The sequence below is a fragment of the Ixodes scapularis genome, unplaced genomic scaffold (genome assembly GCF_016920785.2).
Source record: "Ixodes scapularis isolate PalLabHiFi unplaced genomic scaffold, ASM1692078v2 PGA_scaffold6__148_contigs__length_123643588, whole genome shotgun sequence".
NCBI classification, from domain to species: Eukaryota; Metazoa; Arthropoda; class Arachnida; order Ixodida; family Ixodidae; genus Ixodes; species Ixodes scapularis.
In genome coordinates, this window is record NW_024609881.1 from 6,800,357 (window position 1) to 6,821,577 (window position 21,221).

Here is a 21,221-nt window from a genome sequence, read left to right on the forward strand (position 1 = left end):
AGCCCGGAGACAGGGTGTGGGTCTGGACAGCGATTCCCCGCCGTAGTCTCAGTGAGAAACTCCTTAAATGGTGTTTCGGTCCCTACAAGGTACTTCGTCGACTTGGAGATCTGAACTACGAGGTGATGCCCGACAGAACAAGAACATCATCACGCCGCCCACCACGACCTGAAGTCGTCCACGTCGTGCGTCTGAAGCCGTACTACGCTACTGCGGACCTTATGTGTTCTAAATTACTCTTTATTTTGCCTTTCTTTTTATTTGCTTTGTTTTGTTTTGAGCTGCATCGGGGCGATACACTTTAAGGGGGGGAGTAATGCACCGCGCGCAGCCAGTCAAGTAGGCAGCGCGGCCGTGGCCTAACGGTTATCGTGCTTGTTTCCCACGCGAAGAGCCAGGGTTTGATTCCTGGGAGCGACGCGTCTTTTCTATATTCTTGCAATGTAGTGTTCTGGTAAATTTGAGAACTCTGCTGCAGATTCGAGGTCAGAATGTTTTTCACGCCGATTCTTCTACGCAGATTGTTCCAGAAGCCCACGTGTGTACAAAAGGGGCTCCGCGTGGCGAGCCGGAGTCAGTCTCACCCCAGCGTTTGATCCTGCTGTTACGCCGCTATCGACGCCCGCGAAACTTTATTGTAATCTTCGGCATGGAACAAATATGCTGCGAATAACCGACGAAATTTGCCCGGCGGCTTTTGCTCTGCGCGTGGAATCAACACACTGGCTGCTATGTCACGCGCAAAGCGAGCGTGCTGTCGGGCGGCGTTCGTTAGTTATTCGTTCCTTTAAACGTTCATTTATTTCTGTTTATTTAATTTTCTTTTGGTCACCTCCCGTGACAATATATAGGAAGCAGGGTGGAGCGCTAAAGTTACCTCTGGTACAGCAGGAGCGAGGCTACCGACTCGTGCCCGCGCGGTATTTTCCTCTTTTATCCGCATTTTTTTGCCCACGCCTCGCGCCTGTTGCACGGGTTTTGATGCACTGCTGGGCTTTCCACGCGCTCAAAGGATTCATAAAATTGCCAATTTAATGGTTTTTATCTAGATTTTTTTTTTCTATTTGCACTAAAAACAATTTTTGTTAAGTATTTGACTTGTGACAATTATACCCCTGTATAGTGTTCTCTTATTCGTACAACTTACCTGCACAGACCGTATTAGTGTAGCTGTCACTGCTTTCTAGCGCGACCTTCGACAAAGCTGGGCGCGTCTCGCGCTCCTCTAGCACGGGCGTGCAGCCAGAGCACAGTGCGGAACGCATGGAGCGCGTGCTATAGGAGCCGGCTGGTTTAAGGACACGCCGTTGTCGCCCAAAAAGCGGCAAAAGAAAAAACGGGCTTCCGAAAACGGGTCCCGACAAAAAGTAGTCTCACCATCGGCGTCGAAGGCCTTGCATTTGCCGTCTGGCGACAGCGAGCCGAGGCGGTGAAAGTTGAGTGCCTTGGCGGGCTTGAGCGTGAGCGTGCTGCCCCCGACCAGGGCAGCCTCGCACTGTCCCGAGCGCACTGCCAGCATGGCCTGGTTGAGCGCCATTATGGCCGACGAACTGCCCGTGTCCACAGTGAAGCTTGGCCCTGGGAAATCATCCAAGCAACGCCGCCCGTCAAGCCTCCTTCCACGCCACAAACCGCAACGTTACGGAGTCTCTCTAGATTTGTTGAAGTCGAAAGTTCAATGAGCACACCTGTTGGACTTTGCCACCAAAGTTGTATTTGACGAACGGCCCCAAAAGTTAAGTCTTTGTCCCTGAGAAGCTTCTATTGGCTCGAACAGCAGCCGAGGGACCCCCTTCCCCTTTCGACATTCATTAGATAAGGCAGCGCATAGCAGGACGCTCAAATAGGCCAATCAGGGCCGGGAATTCGCTCTGTGGTTTTACTCCCTGAGGAAATCGCTCACCGTTGAAGTCGAGGCAGTAGGAGACGCGGTTGGCGAACATGGCCCGGCAGCAGCCGACCAGGGCGTGGCCGTCGATCTTGTCTGTGTCCTCGCTGAAGGCCTCGTAGGTCTCAGAATCGCTGCAGCCCATGAAGACGCCGACCTTGCGTCCCCGCAGCGTGCCCGGGTCGTAGCCGGCGTCCACGATCGCCTCGTATGACGTCTCGAGGAATAGTCACAGCTGCGGATCCATTACGCGCGCCTGCTTCGTCTGCACGCCGAAGAACTGCGCGTCGAACTGGGACAGGTCCCGGATCTTGCCGGACCGTCCCGGAAGGCCCAGCAGCCCTGCAAGAAGAAAAAAAATGGTTGTTTTTTTTCCAAAGGGCTTCGAAATGTAGGCATTCCTCATTCGCGCTCCTCTCTTTAGCGGGCAGAGGCAGACTGCGAGGATTCTTTATCTATCACAGGACACTATGGAGTCACGTGACGTCACAGTTTCACGTGACGTCATCGACGCTACATGTTACGAACACAAAATCTCATGAGGCTGGCCCTGTAAATGCAATAAAACAGCTCGCTATACAAGAAGGGTCCGCGCATTTCTTTGCTTCTCTCAACGCTCGGTATCTTAGGGGGAAAAAAAAGAGCAAGATTAGCCCGTAGCTGTTTTCGAACGTTTTTTGGCACTCTCAAAGCCAATCACCTATAGTACGTTGCAACTCAAGAACGTAGGGCGATGGTACAGGCCCGTTCACACTCTTGCAACCGAGTACGACCGAGAGAGACCAGACGGGTTTTTAAGCCTCTTGCGATCTCTTAGGACCGGCTCCGCTGCCGCGCATCCGGTCCTAAGAAGTCGCAAAACGCTTAAAAACCGGTCTGTTCCCTTTCGGTCTTACTCAGTCGCAAGAGTGTGAACGGCGCTTAAGATGGGCCGGCGAGGAGGAAACAGACGGAACGCTGGAGAGGAGAGGGGAAAACGCCGTTTTCTTTTGGCGTTCCGTCTGCTTCCCCCTCCGCGACCCGTCTTACCCTCGCCCTACGTTCTTGAGTTGCAACGGACTATAGTTAGTTATATCGTGCGTTCTTTTTTTTTTAAATGAGAATATCTAAGCTGTAGGTGATTAGTGAGTTTGGAAAGGCTTCACTTAGTAACCGTCTGGATTTTGTGATGATTTTGTGCACAACACGAACATATGAGCATAGCCCAGTGTGAGTACAGCCAAATACGACTACACACAAATATTAGCACAGACCAACATGAGAATAACCCAGTGCGAGCATAGGCTAATGTGTATATAGGCCAACGAGAGCTAGTTTAATAGACCACTCTGGAAAAAATACAGAGCGCTTCTCATCGCCCTTTCAACACTCTGGCAATCCCATGTGCGGCCCGTGAAGCAGTGCCCATAGATAGGCGCTGTTCATGTTTGTTGAGCGTTTGGGGATTTCAGAACGCAAAGAAAACAAGACGATGACCAAACGGGATACGCTTTGTGATACGTTCCCTATGTTTTCTTCGTGTTCTGAACTCGGAGTGTCAACAGAGAATGAATTGAGCCACTTGCAAAATGTACGTAAAGTTTACATGGGAACGGCCCTACAATTCTCCAAATCTGTTTGCTTGACTTAATATTCTCCATGTCACCAAAAACTAAACATTCTTTCTCGAAGAGGGCGATAAGGAAAAACCGTGACGCAATCCTCTTTCTGCACCCTGAAGCAGACACTAGGGTGCAGCGTCGGACGGCGTTTTCAAACAATATTCGCCGTATTACGTCTCATACACCCAAAAATTTGACTTTTTGTCAAAATTTAATGCACAACGAGCCAATAAAAACCACTAATACTAACGCTCGGAATGCTCACGAAATTAACTGTTTGCATTGTTCAAATCTTATGTGGGTAGTGAGAATCCGAGGATGCTCTTGCCGCCCCCACACCTCCTCCCCGAGAGAAAATAGTGTCCTTGTTTTTCTATTGCTGCAAGTGTACTGGGAGGTCTAGCCATATAGAACTGGGCCCGTTTGCTCGAAGCGCTAACCGCATCCCTACTGAGCCTGTCACGTGACTGGCTCATTAGGGATGCGGGGAAACATGGCGGTGCCCCGGTCAGTGAGCGCCACTCGCTTTGGAAATATGTCGTTGTAGCTGCAATATCGGGCGCGTTAGTCAGCAACGAATGGTGCAGGAGGCTTTCGCTTTGCCTTACCTCACTTAAATCCCAAAGCGTGAGCAATGACCTCGCCGCATTTTTTAGATAGTCTTTTGATTCTGGCCACTCCTAAGCCTAAATGAACGCGATAATTGTCGGCATTGCCACGTCTTTGGAAGGTGGATTTCCTTGACCCAATCGGCCGGGTATTGATAGCACACAAAGCAGACAGCGTCCCAATAGACCTTTTTCTCAATTTCCAAAGCACCGAGGTGCATGCTACGAGTGTAGTTACACGCGTTGCACGTGCTGGCGTCTGCAGTAGTAATTGTTCAAAAGCAAAAAGTCTAAAACAAATTTTGCCTTGCACGCGCGTTCGTCAAAGCCTTATGATTATTTACTTCGAATCTTTTATAAGAGAAAGGCCAGCGCGCGCGGACCGTAGAATTACACTTCCAGCGTTCTCCTCGATGTTTGGGTAATTTAGAAAAAAAGATTTATTGGGGACGCTGTCTCCTTCTGTGTGCTATCACTACCCGGCCGATTGAGTCAAGGCAATCCGCTTTCCGAAGACGTTGCTATGCCTACAATTATCGCGTTCATTTAGGTTTAGGAATGGCCAGAATCGAAAGACCATCTAAAAAATGCGGCGAGGTCATTGCTCATGCTTTGCGATTTAAGTGAGGTAAGGCAAAGCGAAAGCCTCGTGCACCATTCGTTGCTGACTAACGCGCCCAATATTGAGGCTACAACGACATATTAGTTCCAAAGCGAGCGGCGCTCACTCACCGGAGCACCGGCATGTTTCCCCGCATACTTACAGAGCCCCCCAGTCAAGTGATTTCAAAATCCCTCGCCTCGGTACTGCGGCGAACTTTAGCTGCGGTTAGCGCTTCGAGCAAACGGGCCCTGGTCTTTTTTATTGACAAATTTCCGACAAATATTATGTCATCAAAACCAACTTCTTCAAAGAGCACATGAATACCCCTTTAAATCTGCCGATGGAGCGGGGTCGGGGCAAGAGGCCTTTTGGGACTTTCCGGAAAGGTGTATTGCTCCAAAATAAACTAGGTCCTCGGGGCTCCAAGCACGTGCGGTGTGATACACGGAAACGCAGAGTCCTTGCGTTCGATGGTATACGCAGTACTAAAACTCGCTATTATGTAGCATGGTTAAAAAAAAATCATGAAAAGTTTCTTTCAATAAGCGTCTGTAGAAGCCGGCAATTGCGACGTATCCATAATGTCGTTGGGGCGCGAAAGCAGGCGTGACGAAGAAAGGCGCATCTGGTGGCGGATCGTGTAAAACTTGGCTAGCGCCCCGTCCAGATGAGGAGTAATCGGACGACGAGGAGAAAGCTTCTGGCAAGCTATCACAGCCCCTTCATCTTCAATGCGACTTCCGCTTCCTGATTTGTAGTAAAGAGATGTGGTTAATCCTTCTGGACCAACTGGAAGATCAAGCGCGTTTAACTGTGGTCCCTTGTCCACGCATAGAGCATAGATTTAAGAACGGGACCAACTGAAACCATGGAGAGCGTTTGCAAATCAATGGCGGACGCCTCCTGCTGGTGGTATGTGCCCATGCATCGCGCTTTAGCGTGGCGAGGAGGAAAGAATTTTACCCGGATAGAGGCAGTCTTGCGTCCGTTAACTAATAATCGAGTGGTTATGTCTGTTTCGATTGACGACACGAACGAGCCGGTTCCGGGAAGAATAAAAGGACGTTTGTTTATTCAGTTATTGTAGTTGTAGGGTGTTATGGAAAGAAGGTAAAGAAGAGGGAAAGGATGAAGTTGCTACAGAGCGTGCGTCAGGATAACAGTGTGAGCGCTCATACCAAGTTCGGGGCGTGTCTCGTGACACAACCAAACACGATACATCTTCCTTTCTTTAAGGGAATGAAAAACAAAAGAACGTACAGCACGTCAACGGCGTAGTAGCTCGACACCCGGTGCGGGAACACTTGTCATAAGCCTTGAACAAAGTTCTCGCCATAGCCTAGCCGCTCTGGAGGTCTTCTATAACGCGTGGACCTTCTCAGCACTGGTGCTGTCGTGGCCACGCTGCCTGCGGGTCGCTGACGTTGTTCCGGTGTCTCGTCGTTTGAGTTTTCTTCATCCGACGAATATTCTCCGGAACCGTTGAACTGTTCTTTCGTTGCCAGCAGATGTTGGCAATTACGTCGTAAAACGTTGCCCTTTTCTGTGGCGACCTGATAAGACCTTGCCCGCGTCCTGTTCATTACCTTCGCCTTCGTTGCCTAGGTGTCGCACCTGATGCGGACCACTTGTCCTTCTTGCAATGCTGGAAGATGGCTCCTCTTCAGCTTAGTCTGATGATGTTTTTCTACCGCTGTGCGTGGTGTTTCGTTGAAGTCTGATATTGGCGTCCGCAGCTGCCGACCTTGAAGCAGCTCTCCTGGGGACTTGCCGTCTTCCAAAGGACTGGACCTGTAACTGAGCATTCCAAGCCAGAAATCGTTTTTTCCTTCGGTCGTTTTCTTAAGAATTCTTTTAACCACCTGCACCCCCTTGTCCGCTAGGCCGTTCGAGCGAGGAAACCTAGGGCTGAAAATGGTGTGTTTGAAATCGTAGTTCTTTGCAAAGCTGGCAAATTCTCGGCTCGTAAACTGCGGCCCGCCATCGGTACACACTTCTATGGGGATGCCATACCTTGCGAACATCGCACTTAGCCTATCGATGACTGTAGCGGACGACGTGTTGCGCAGCAATTCTACTTCTGAGAAGTTTGATAATGCGTCGTACGCGCACAGGTAAGACCTCCTGGCATACTCAAAAATGTCAACACCAATTCTGTACCACGCGTACTCAGGAACAAGGCGTATCATGAGAGGCTCACTAGGTTGCTTGTAAGCGTACTTTCTGCAAACTTCGCACTTGCTCACAAGGTCGTCAATGTTTGCATTAAGACCAGGCCAAAAGACGACACGGCGTGCTCGTGATTTGCACTTGTTAAGTCCCATGTGCCCATCTATAGCATATTTTAATGTATCTAGTTAGCTGATCTCCCAGGCAGCAACGTTCGAGCAGAGCGAAGAGATAAGAGTGTGACACCCTGTCAAAAGCTTTGCTTAGGTCTACTTGGAGGACTGCTATGGGGTGTTGCTGCGCCTCCGCTGTCTCATAGATAATTCTCCTTGTATGCGCGTTCGATGTAATGGATCTGCCTTTGAACCCATAAGACTTATGGTTTCCTACAATAATACCTAAACCATGATCAAGGCGCTTAGTCAGAATTTCATTAAGAATCTTATAATCCGTCGTGAGTAAGCTGATTGGCCTGAGGTTGTCCGCTTTTGTAACGCTGGGGGCCGCGTATTTTTTCGGAATAAGAACGGTGAGTGCTTGACGCATCGATGGAGGGAGCAGGTTTCTTTTTAGAATGTCTTCGTATGCGTTGCGAAGCATCGGAGTTAAAAGGCTTGAAAACTTCTTGTAAAAAGCTGACCCCAGTCCGTCCACTCCAGGAGACACTTTAGCTTTCAGTTCTTTAATCGCAGCTTCTATTTCTGCACCTGTAATTTCCCGTTTATTTTTTCCGAGATGTCACGAGGAGTTTCAGGCATTACTTGAAGAAACTTCTCTAAAGTTGTTTTGTCGGCATGTTTATGCTCACTTGGCAGCTCTGAGAACATGTCCACAAGATCATTTTCAATATCGTTCTGCTCTGAAACGATCTTGTCCCCAGTTTATAGTGATATTTTATCGTTACGAATGTGGTTACTGTTTTTTAGTTTTGAAAATGTTTACCGGCTCTTTTTCTTGATGCAGAAAATGCAGCAAACATCGGACCATTTCACCTTGATATTCCTTCTCCAGAATCGTAAACAGTTTCGCCTTGCACTCACGATTATCACTGGTGAACTGGCCAGGACTTAAGTTTTCTAAGCGAATCAAAATGGGAAAACGTCTCTTCTAATGAGCGCTTCTCTGCTCGCGTGCGTGCAGCTTTATCTTGGCTGTACCTAAAGGTAATTAATTTTGCTTCTTCTTTAAAAAGTTCCCAACAAACTGAGTCGACTACGCAAGCTTTGTTTGTTTCCCGAACAACTTCGTTAATTTTTTCAACAAGTGGCTCATCTTCTAGCAAACTCTCATTCATTTTTCATGTACTCCACCCGGAGTCTTTTTTTGCTTTGGGTCTAGTTTTACCCAACCGAACCGATACGAATGCGCGATACGAGAATGCAACGGGGGTGACCGCGTATGCTTCGGCACTCGTCAGACATCTTGTTGCGTGCACTCGATCCAGATGCGAATGACAATTTCCCTGCCAAAGGGTATAGACGGGGGTCGGTGCCATCACCATCTCTGTTACGTCCTGGAGGTCAAAGTTCCGTAAGAGTTTCCTTAGCTCTGCAAGGCTGGAGTCGGTTTTATACCCGTTTGAACAGTCTCCTGCATTTAAGACACAGTAAAATTCATCCGCTAGTATCGTGTTGGCCGGTGTGTCTAAGTATTGCCACAGACTAATAAAAAAAGATTTACTGTCGAAGGTCAATCGGGGGCGTGAACACAGACTACTTTGAACAGTTCGCGAAGAAACAGCAGTTCGACTGCGCAGATACGGCCATTCTTATCACTTTCCCACTCTGGTAGGATACTGAAAGCACCTTTTTTTACGGATAAGAATAGCCGCCCCTCCGCTATGAGCGATAGCGTTTGAACAAAATAAGCTGAAATGTTGCTCCAGAAAGCATACCATTTCTTGCGCCTGTGAGCTGCAGACAAGCTTCGTTTCTTGCAAGAACACAATATAGTTTGCTTCAGCAGCTCACTTAAGACCCATTGTTTTCGTTTACGATCTATCAGACTAACGCAATTAAATGTTACAAATTTAAACTGTCCCATCGTGACAATAATAGTGGCAAGACCCCAAAACCCGCCCACACAAAACTACGAGCCAGAGAGGGGAACGAGAAGACCGCGCATACCGTAACATTTGTGGTGCGACGCTTTTTGACGCTGAAGAAAGTTCGGACGGTTGACCTGCTAAGAGGCCTTTTCATCTCGGTTGTCCGAAGGGGTCCGTGACTTGGGCGGCCTAAGCCGTCCGGGCTTCGTCCAGTTGGCTTTCCAGCGTTGTTGGACCGGTTCACCGACAAGCTCTTCTTCGGCACTGTTCTCTTGTTCGAGGTGTCGCTTGCTTGAGGTAGTTGCCACCTCCATCGCTTCAGCGTCCTGGGTCGAGTCGACTGGCTTCACAAAGTTGTGTACCGCCCTGTGCTGCATTGCCACGTCAAGGGGCGGCTCCTCCGTGGCCTCGGTCTCGGTTGCGGGCCCGCCTTGTCGCTGTGCCGGGACGTCTCCGAAGGAGCGTCTAAAGGGCCCTCGACTTCAGGAGACGGGGTCCCGGCGGTGGCTTCAGGCAGTACACCTGCCCCCGACGTCCCGGGTATAGGTGTTCTCAAGGGTGTCCGCGCTGGCAGCTTGTTCCGCCTCTCCTTCATCCATCACCAGGTCGGAGTTCTCGACGAAACGCGGGCCGGCCGTGGCCGTTGCGTAGGATCTGACGCAGTCCGCCTTGGTGTGGCCGAACCGATGGCAGTCCTCACAGCGAGGAACGCGGCAGTCCCTCCTGATATGCGCCGTCTACTCGCATCGGAGGTTTAGAGGGGCACGGGCGGGCACCGAGACGAGGGCAGTGCCGCCGAAAAAGCGGAGCTGGTGAGGGATGCGCTTTTTGTTGACACCCTCCTTCAGCGTTATCCGGACTAGCCTAGTTGTAGACTGCACGCCCTGGAATCCTTGGGCCCGCCACTTCTCGCGGACTACCTCATGCACTTTGCCGTACACTGTTAGCAAAAATAACACGCCCAGACGTGTAAACCGTTGTCCCATAGCGGACACGTCGAAACGTGTTCGTTTTACACGGAGCCATCTGTGTTTTTCGTCTACACATGAGGTGCTGTGTAAACTTAACACGCTACACCGTGTTTGCCTTCCGAGAAGCACGGTTCAACGTGTTCCTTATGAAACATGGCGGCCAGCAGCCGAGAACAGGCGAGAGACGAGCCCAGCGAGCCGCGCCTTTCAGCCGAACTGAAAGCACACAGGACGCGTTCGTTCTCGTTCGATGTCTTTTATGCAGAGTAAACAGTCTCCAAGCGGCGGACGTTGCTACGTGCAAAGGTACGTACGTGCGTCGTCGGCGGTCGGTGGCGTCGGCAGCTACAACAAAACCGCCAAACAAAACAAAACAAAACAAAAAAAAAAAACGAATATCGAATTTACATGGATAAATAGCTCAAGCAAACTACTTGGAATCGGGAGGTAACTTGCGCCACCTAGTGAGATTTCTAGCAACCAATGAAAAAAAAAGCAGTAGTTTGTTAATACGCTGGGAACTATCACGAGTAAACTGCAACTCAACATACATCACAGACAACACGAGCACCACGTAGGACACAGCAGCGACACATACACAAACACAACACCGACACTACGCCCGACACTTCCTACTAACAACGGACTCTCCCCGCGGCGTATATAAGCTTGACATGTGCGGGTGAGCTCTTTGGTCGCTGACCGTTACAGATTTATAGAAGAAGACATAAAACACGGCACAATGGACAGCCGTATGTAAGAACTGTTTGTATTTAAAAAGTATGGAGGCAAAATCTATAAAGTTAGTTCGCTGCGAAAAACAACGATGTACTAACAATAAATCTTAAACCGGCCATGGAAAAGTTCAAATTTTTGTTATTTTCATGCTCGACCAGTGTTATGAGCAGTCCGGCTAGCTTGAATCAGATAGAAAAACAAATGATTGGGATTTTATCAGTACGTAATCAATAATCAATGGAAATTATACTTTCGCAAGACATTTTTTATATATATTATTGTGAACGACATCCGCCCAACACTTCACTTCCGCTAGCTGTAGTACGCGCAGTAAGGGTACGGGAGCAGACGCCTTCACTTTTGGGGCGTTTTGATGCAGATTGTTGTCGTATGTCGTGTTGGTGTCGAGTGGAGCGGTGAGGCTTGGGAGTTTGTGAACGGTGTTATTCATGATAACTAATGTGGCGCTGATGCGTTTTTTTTTATATTTCTTTATAGCGACATTGAAAATTCACGGGCTCATGGCACTGCATTATGCTGAATCGCGAGCTCGTTCTCCGTTAATGTCCTTTTTCTGGTACCACTCGTGGATACTGCAAGCGTTTAAACAGTGTGCACCGTCTCGCCTACATCCGCGGTGACGTACTCGACCTGTTGATACTTATTGCTTCCGTCATTTTGGAGCACGCAAGGCAACTATCTCGCTGCTCTGGTTTCGGTTATAAAAGCAAGGCAAAACGCTCGTAGTTCCCGCCCTCAGTACACGTTGGACATCTTCCACACTTTGACACTGGATAACTGAATGAACGAGGATTTACATTTACTTCAGAGGTCACTCTCGCCGCTTCCTCACCGTCGAGCAGCAAAATCAGGTGGCGACAAGCCGCGTATGAAAGGCTTGAGCATCAACAGCCCAAGTGCACTCGGTGCCGATGCGGGCGATGCGGGTTTCTGTCAACCGGTGGCCCAGCCAGCCCAGCACAGACCGTGACCGTTCCAGCTCTTCGTCATGACACGGTGTTGCAGAAAGCAGGGTATAATACTACTACACGGACCACCGAAGCGAACGCACTGTTATCGTATATCTTGGCTTGTGATTGCGCCTAAATTTGTAGATAATCTTATTCGTTTTTCTGGAGACGCAAACGACGGGCATAACAAAATCGTTTGCATATTCCGCATACCTCGCAAAAGCATCAGACACTTTGCGAGAAGCGCAAAACACGGTGTCCGCACCGTCCTGACTTCCCAGTCCTTTACCTGCTTTAGAGCAGTTTGTACCTGTTAGTTGGTATGTCTACTGAAACTGCAACTTGAAACTTGGGGCAGTGCCAGAAGGAAAAGAGACAAATTCGGGCCTCTTCCCAAAGTAAAGAAAAAGCACTATGTTCCCTACGTAAAAAATTGGTCTCAGTTCATGCATCTGTGGGCAGGTAGAAAATCTTGCCCTAATTTATTCACACCGCATGATGAGCGCAACAAACTCACACGAGTCACACGAGATTCACAGGAAAACATCAGTGGTGACTTAAGTTTCCCTGAAATTCGGTATAACCGGTCATTTGCGGGACCGAATCATCTACTCGAGCGGTGTGCGTCGCTGTGCGAACACGTCGCTGTGCAAATGCAGTCCAACGACACGAAGCATAAAAACGGCAGAGTTAGGACAACTATCCGAAGTCTCTTGTTCAATTAAAACGACGTAATTTTGTTGAAAACGCCCGCAGCATTTTACTCACGGTATGCGTCGGGAATCTTCCACATTTTGAAACGGAACGAAGGAAGATTTACTTTTAAAAACGCTCGTTGCGTCCTCCCGGACCAGCTGGACCGGATCAGCTGACGACGACGGGGCAGAACCCGTCAAACGCAACCCCACAACAACCAATGTGAGCGCCGTGTTAGTGCGGGTTTCTACCTCCAAGCACCTCACCACACACCCCGAACGTTTCGGCTCTTTCTCGCATTGCCGTGTTGTCCCAAACAGAACGAGATCGCCGAAGTCAACGCAGCGCTGTCGTGAACCTTGGCTTGTGGTTGCGCACTCGTGAAACCTGTGACTCCCTTCGCTTTCAAAGCACACACAACGAATGGTACTTTCCGTCTTCCGGGAACATCACAGGGGCACTTCTCCGGTCAAGTCTTCACTATGTGCCCGCAAACTGCGAAGCTCTACCGCTCTACCAGCTCTACGCGAAGCTTCTCGCGTCCCGTCAAACCAAAACAATAGCGGCGCCATGCGTAGTTGCCAGATTTTCTCCGGTCAAACAAAAAGAACGAAAGCCAACCGGCTCTTGCTTCCACTATACAACGGCGTTGCGCTTGCGCCGTGGCCAGCTCGCTTGCAGTTGAAGATTGAAGCAAAAACGAAACCAACTGCAATGTCACGTGTTCACATGGAGCACACGCTTTTTATATCCATTTTAACTGTTTGGAACGAATAATTAGACCCATAACTTTATTTGTGGTGTCTAAGAAACTATTATCAAGACCCCTAAACTAAATGCAAACATGGGCGACATGAGGGAAGCCGCATTGCCATCGACCAAAAAATGGCGGCGAGCACGGTAAGCGCGGGTTTCGCCAACGTTCCGCGACATGGCGTAATTGCTTTTGGTGCATATCTGTCTCCGAGACATGTTTCTTTCCGCGGCATTTGTCTCGACGGTCCTTTCTAAGTGAATCCCCAAGCATTCCGGTGCTTCGATAGCCGGCAATGCCGCGGTCGTCGCCGGGGGCGGTGCGTGTTATCGAGGTCGGTTACACGGTTATGCGTGTATGACCGAACCAAAACACGTTTTTACAACCTCGCATGATTTCTGAACGTATTATCCGTTACTCTTCGTGTAAGTTTATGGTAATGTGTGTAAATAGCGTGTTTTTCACCCCAAATATTCACCAAATACACGGGACTTGCTAACAGTGTACTTCTCCAGGGCTCGGCGAACCGTGCCGTCGGATACATGCTAAGGGACCCAGTGAATCTTCAGGCGAATCTCCGAATTTTTCGGCTCAATCAGGATGCACCGCTTGCTTTTGATGAGCAGTTCCTGCGACGCGAGGAGGCGGTCCTTTGCTGTCGTTGAATGGAAGGTGGATAGCCATACATCATTCATCTGGTAGGCGCCGAATGGCGCCACGTCGCCCAAAAGTTCCAGTCGTTCGAAGGCTTCACGGAAATCGTCAATCCGATACGGCCTGCCGGTAACGTTGCAATGCAGTAATAAAGAGTTGAGTGTGACTGCTTCAGAAGGCAGAGGGGGCAGAATTAACTTATACTCATTGCTTGCAGAAAAAAAGCGGCCAGTGGGGGCCGTTATCACTGCTTCATCGGAGCCTTGCCATCCCACCGTTCGCACGCTGCGAGCACCGGCGATAGAATGCTACGCTACACTCCAACGTTGCACGCGTTAAAGTTTGCATGCTTTGGCTCAACGTGTATAGAAGAGAGGGCGCTGCGGTCAAATGCTCAAATGCGCATATAACCACGATCCATACCACACATTCTCTTTCTGACATGGACCGTTGACTTAAGCGGTGGAGATGTGTTCCCACGGCTTCTAGCGGATCCAAGCTGATCCGCTAGAAGAACCACTGGCTCTGCATTTCACCGACCATAAAGCAGTAATAACGAAGTCGAAACGCAACCCGGAACTCAGCACTACCTATGAGCAATAAAAGAAATCAGCACCATTAGCACTACCTATGAACAATAAAATCAGTATCATCAGCACCACCAGAGCATCGCCCCAATCAACATCATTCACCACGTGGAGATGCGGCCTCTTTTTTCATTTGCTCTCGCCACCATTGCACTTCGAGATCTTGGGGAGCTTTATTGTACACACATGTAGACATATTACGCGTACTAAAAGCATCAGCTGAACATATACATTGAGCACATACACGGCGCATACAAGCATCAATACAACAGCGCACTAAGCCGATCACTACTTCCGAGCTCTGCGTTTCCGTATTTTATACTGGTCGATTTGAACGTACAAAATTTCTTGGTAACCCCCTAAGCAATAAAAATATTCCGAGCACGTTGATTTTTTTTTTTTTTTTTCAGCAGTGTCATACCTCTGAGAGTATTTTGAATGGCTCAGGGGATGAATTTCTTCACAAAAAACAAATAAACGCTTACGCCATAATTATTTGAAATCCAATAAATCAAGCCGCTCCAATGCGGTTCCAAAGCACTTGTTTGCTTCCACGCACGACAGGTCGTAGCCAGTATTTCTATTGTAGTGTTTGCTCATCTATTTGTGCTCTTCGCGCGCGGCTGCAATTGTCATCTTGAATTCATCTCTGTAGATCGGATATTCACTCAGCTGGAAGTGCAGTTTCACAGGCCAGGCACGTAGTCGGGGGGGGGGGGGGGGGGGGGCACGGGCCCGCCCCCCCCCCCTTCCCCCAAAGCACAATCCTGGGTACGTGCTTGTCACGGGCAGAGAAATCGCTTTTTGATCAACTTGAATGCAGTCAAAGTCGCGACTTGCGGCAGGTGTTAAGTGTACGGAGCCACGCCGTGGCAAGCTCGAAAACTTTTAGCGCTCATCCCAGCGCGCCACTTGGAAGCAGTTTCTACAGGAACCGTATTATATTTAACAGCAACATAAAGAATAGCTTTTACAGCGCAACCCTTAGGCGCCCGTTTCCGGTTTGAGCGCCGTCGCGGTCGGCTTTACCGCGCGGTGCATATGGGTAAATTTCCCTGCTAAATTTAGCGGAAGATTTTCCCCGCTAAATCTAGCGGAAAATTTTTTCCTAAAATCTAGCGCAAAAATTTCCCCCCTAAATAGCGGGAAAATTCCCCTCCTAAATCTAGTGAGAAAATTTCACCTCTAAATCTAGCGGAAAATGTTCACCGCAAAATCTAGCGGGAAAATTTACCCGCCAAATTTAGCGGAATAATTTCCCCGCAAAATCTAGCGGAAAATCTTCCCGCTAAACTAGCGGGAAAATTTCCCCGCTAAATCTAGCGGGAAAATTCCCGTCCTAAATCCAGCGGGAAAATTTCACCGATAAATCTAGCAGAAAATGTTCACCGCTAAATTTAGCGAAAAAATTTCCCGGCTAAATCTAGCGGAAAAACTCACCTCCTAAATCTAGCGGGAAATTTTCACCGCTAAATCTCGCGGAAAATGTTCACCGCTAAATCTAGCGGAAAAATTTACCCGCTAAATTTAGCGGAAAAATTTCCCCGCTAAATCTAGTGAAGAAATTTCTGATAAATCTAGCGGGAAGATTTCCCCCTAAATCTAGCGGAAACATTTTCCCGAAAAATCTAGCGGAAAAATTCCCCGCTAAAGCTAGAGGGAAAATTCCCCTCCTAAATCTAGCGGGAAAATTTCTTGATAAATCTAGCGGAAAATATTCACCGCTAATTTTAGAGGAAAAATTTCCCCGCTAAGTCTAGCGGGAAAATTCCCCTCCTACATCTAGCGGAACACTTTCCCCGCTAAATCTAGCGGGAAAATTCTAAATCTCGAGGGAAAATGTCACCGCTAAATCTAGCGGAAAATAGGGAATTGTAGTAGACCGTTCCGGCAGCCCGCTAAGCACCCGGATATCGCTCCGTAATCCGCCACAAGACCTTGAACTATGCAGAGAAGGCTGGCGGCGCGCATGTGCAGCTGCGGCGTTTTCTTCGGGGATAACGTAGCGGAGGAGAAAAACGATCTACTACAACTCCTTATTGTTCATCACCAAATTTAGCGGTAAAATTTCCCCGCTAAATCTAGCGGAAAAATTACCCTCCTTAATCTAGCGGGAAAATTTCACCGCTGAATCTACCGGAAAATGTTCACTACTAAATCTATCGGGAAAATTCCCCTCCTAAATCTAGCGGAAAATTTTCACCGCTCAATCTAGCGGGAAATGTTCACCGCTAAATCTAGTGGGAAAATTTACCCGCTAAGTCTAGCGGAAAAATTTCCCCGAAACATCTAGCGGAAAAATTTTCCCGCTAAATCTAGCGAGAAAATCCCCCCCCCCCCCCCCCCTAAATCTAGAGGGAAAATTTTTCCGCTAAATCCCCCCACTAAATTTAGCGGAAAAAATTGCCCCGCTAAACCACGTGGAAAAATTTCCCCGCTAAATTTAGTGGAAAGAAAAAATTTCCCCGCTAAATCTAGCAGAAAAATGTCTCCGCTAAGTTTAGGGGAAAAAATTGCCCCGCTAAATCACGCGAAAAAATTTCCCCGCTAAATTTAGTGGAAAACATTTCCCCGCTAAATCTAGCAGAAAAATTTACCCGCTAAATTTAGCGGAAAAAATTGCCGCGCTAAATCACGCGAAAAAATTTCCCCGCTAAATTTAGTGGAAAAAATGTCCCCGCTAAATCTAGCGGAAAAATTTCCCCTAAATGGAAGGCGAGCAGGAGAGGAGGAGGGGCATAGCCTCCTCTCCGTACCTTGCTCTCCTCCTCCTCAAGAGCTGCGCTCTAATTCGGCGTTACCGGAAGTTGTAAACGACTTTATTTTTAGAGCGCAGCTCTTAGGCGCCCGTTTCCGGCATGAGCGGCGTCGCCGTAACCGCGCGGTGCATTATGGGTGAATTTTCCCGCTAAATTTAGCGGAAACATTTCCCCACTAAATCTAGCGGAAAAATTTACCCGCTAAATCTAGCGGAAAAATTTCCCCGCTAAATCTAGCGGAACATTTTCCTCGCTAAATCTAGCGGAAAAACTTCCCCGCTAAATCTAGCGAAAAAAAATTTCCCGCTAAATCTAGCGGAAAATTTGCCCCGCTAAATCTAGCGGAAAAAATTTACCCGCTAAATCTAGTGGGAAAATTGTTCCGCTAAATCTAGCGGAAAAAATTCACCCACTAAATCTAGTGGGAAAATTTCTCTGGGGGGTCAAGTGACCCCCCAGGTCACGTGACCGCCCCTGAGGTCACGTGACACCCCAGTTCACGTGACCCCTTCCCCGAGGTCACGTGACCTTAAGAGGGTCACGTGACCCCCCCCCCATGGACCCCTTACCCCGAGGTCACGTAACCCCACCAAGGTCAAGTGACCTTGAGCGGTCACGTGACCCCTCCCCACGAGGGCACGTGACCCTCAGTACCCTTTCCTCCTCCTCCTCAAGAGCTGCACTCTAATTCGTTGTTACAGCGAGTTGTAAACAGCTTTCTTTTTTTCGATTTTTACCTAACATTTTTTAATGCTAAAATCCCAAACTGTAAATACACGTACTTTCCGTCAAAATTTTTGTACTGTTCAGTCCTTTCCCTAGAGCGCAATCGCTCTCGGGGAGGAGACAACCGACAGTCACATTGGCCACTGTACGATAGGAGCTTACGGTTCAGACGAGCGTTCCAACACGACTATCCGCACGTCGATCGATTGCACTTTATCCCTCAAGGGGTCTCAAACATTTTAACGTAAAGCGGAATGTCAACCTGCGACACCCCGCCCCCTCCGATCACGGCTGGACCAGCGGCATTAGTGCCCGACAGTTTACATTATCTCATCTAGTTGTTACACTACTGATACGCGAACACACGGTCAAATCGGCGATAATTCCAGTCTTCTGTTCACAACGCACAACAATGCCATCACGATGTTGCTGCTATGTTGCTGACACGCAGAAATACAGAACCACGTTGATTCCTGGTTGGCACTCAGCAACGGAAAACAGAACCGAACTCAGAACGGAAGGCACCCAGGCAGCTGGCAGCAAAACCTGCCGGTCTTGGACGCAGTTCCTGCAATTTCCATAACGTCGAAAACGTCGACACAGTTCCGCGTGGTTCCGCTACTGTAGTTCCGCGTGGGTTCCACAATCCGGAGACGGCCATCTTACCCAATGTACGTTGCGCTGCTGGCACTGCTCCGGAACTTCGCTGTTTTTAGCAGCTTCATTTACTCGTTTGATACAATTAGTGGTAAAAACGTTAATGCAACCGAAATGTTCTGCACGTTTGGACTAGAAGACGGAATTACAGGCGGTTTTCGCTGCCGCTGAAGCTCAATCCACTCAACAACATGTATTAAACAACGTACGCGACGTGCTCGAAAACCGAAACCGAAAGAATTTGAGTCGGTACGGCGAAAGCTTTCCCCAGTCTGCCTGGAGAAGGAGAAAAACGTTTCGTTCCTCCCTTTTTCTTGTGTCCGCTTGGGGGCGCGTCATTAGAAAGGAGGTCTGACACGCGACACCCCCCCCCCCCCCCAAGGTCACGTGACCCCCTCCCCCCGAGGTCAGGTGACCCAACACCTCCTAGAAGACAAGGCCATAGCGCTCTGAGAGGTTACGTCACAATGGCGGAGGAAGGAAGTCCATGGCGCAACTACGTGAGAATACGCTATCGACGTGAAAAAAAATGATCCTTGACAAGCGGCGCGGCGGTGTTCGTTCATGCGCGTTTATCCGACATTAATATACGTTTTAAAGGCGCAGTATTGTACAATTTATTATATATATAATATAAACGTAATATACAACGCGCTTCCAAGGTTGAGAGTACCAAATTTATATTTATGAATATCTCCGTAACCGCGGGACTACGTGCAGTTCCGCAGCACCCGACACTTTTCCAAAGGACCGGCTGCGATGCTGCCGATGCCACATGGCTCCGATTCTGGTAAATTTGCGTTGTGTGTGAGCTGCTGACTGTCTGAAAAGGAACGCTGAGACATCTCAGAAGGGAAGGAAACCGAAAAGAAATCCAGTCATTGTCGCAGGGAGCGCACACCAGCAAGAGATGGGTCGACAACGTTAAGCCTTTCGTCGCCGCTGCTCTCGTGTGTGGTACTTTTGAGACTTGTTTCCCGTCGTATTTCTGTCATCACCGTAGTCTCGGGTACTTTTTTTTGTTTTCGCTTGGATACTACGGCATTTACGTGGATTCGTGAAACAAGTCCTGCTAAGGTTTGAGTGACGTGTGACAACTAGCCAACGAAGACTCTGTTCGATTAATCGATAGACCTCTCTCGACAGAGAGAGGCTTGGAGTTCGTGTTCAAATGTGTTCGTCACGGATATTGTGGGACGTATGGATACGATCGACAGGTGAGAAACAACTTATTTACGGGCTTTCTTGGTCATGTAGGACGCAAGTAAAATGCTGCAATCGTGTTTTTAATCGCATGATAGATCGCAATTTTGTTCTTTGTCGTTATTCGTATGCAGTTGCGTCGACATTTGTAAATATGCGCGGTAATCTAGTTTTCACTGGAAGGTGAAAAACAAGTTTGTGCGATTATTGAAAGTGCGTTGTTTGTGGTTCTGTGTTTATTTATACTAAGGTTAATGTGTATACTAGAATCTTAACTATTAAGGTAATAGTATTATTATATACAAAATAAGTTATGTTTTGTTCTAAGACAGCTCGAGCCCATAGGGAGGAGTAAATTAGTAAACTAAGTAGTACGTTTAGTACCCCTGCCACACGGAAAAGTTAATATATTTGCATTCAGTCATATAGGATTTAATCAGCTCACGGTCTTGAGTGATTATACGAGCGCCGCAAGCGGATTTGTCGACCCCATAATGTCATTCGATCGAAATTACATTAATTTTGCCATGTGGCCGGGGTATGATGCAAGAATTCAGTGACTGCACGCGATAACGTCGCTTACATGATCGTGAGAAACACTTGTCTTTCCTTGTCCGCGTTGACTACGTCTACCTGATTTTTAACTGTTTTGCTGTTTCCAAATCACTGCGTGTCTCGCCATTTTGTCGAAGTATTTCTGTATAAAATATGCATTCCTACAACAATAATTGCATGACTCAATGTTTTCGACTTAAAACAATCACATTTTTCTATAGACGTCTTGTACGCATACCTCGTGCCATTTCGTACCGATTATTTAGCGGTGTAATATTTTGCTCGTGTAATAAAATGTTTTTTTATACCCGTTGCTATGTGCAGCTTTCATTTTAGTTAATATGACACGCGTATGTGACTAAAAACGCGTTACGACGGTCGATCCACGCGCGTTGCCTTCGCTTCGACGCGCGCCCCCGATGGCCTTCCTTTGCGACGTCACGAGAAGAGCGCTACGGCCTTGTCTTCTAGGAGGTGTTGGGTGACCCCCCCGGAGCATATTAATGAGGGGAGGAGGAGGAAAGGTCTACCCTCCCTCCTCCTTTAGAGTGCACGGGCGGATAGTTCGGTGCGACCTACCTCTGGGCCAGCGTGCCTCATCGTCGGTGACCATGTCGACGCCATCATAGAGCTTCTTCCGAAACTCAGCTAGGTGGTTGGCCTGAGGAAAGTAGGCCGAGAAGCCCGTGATCACCACGTCTTCGTCCGCCATTGTGTTCTGCAAAGAGGAAAGACCCGCCGGTGAGCAGGTGAGCGAAGAGCAAGTGGCCCAAAACCACGCGTCCTCGGCGCATCAAAAGGCAAGAAAGGACGCGCCAACCGACATAGAGAGCGCGACTTGCGATGACGAGACAGCCCAGTGCGCGCTCTCATTGCTCCATATCGGGGGAAAGAAATGCACGTGGGCGCAAACAAAGGGTAAAGTAAACGCAAGAGGTGCTCAAAAGGCAAAATAACTCGCGCCTCGTGCCCAGCGTAACGGAAGCAGGCCGCTTCACACATTATCGTAACAGCCTAATACACTGGCACCCTC

At 48.5% G+C, this 21,221-nt stretch overlaps 1 protein-coding gene across 1 annotated transcript in view; it reads right to left on the bottom strand.

Annotated features, from left to right (window-relative positions):
• LOC8041029 (fatty acid synthase-like) overlaps positions 1–20,900 on the bottom strand; it is a 198,433-nt gene extending 177,533 nt beyond the window's left edge. The window contains 3 exon segments of the mRNA XM_040220578.3: positions 1,378–1,578; positions 1,904–2,230; positions 20,768–20,900. Of these exon segments, the coding sequence (XP_040076512.1) occupies positions 1,378–1,578; positions 1,904–2,230; positions 20,768–20,900 (661 nt within the window).
• Positions 20,901–21,221: the final 321 nt, after the last annotated feature.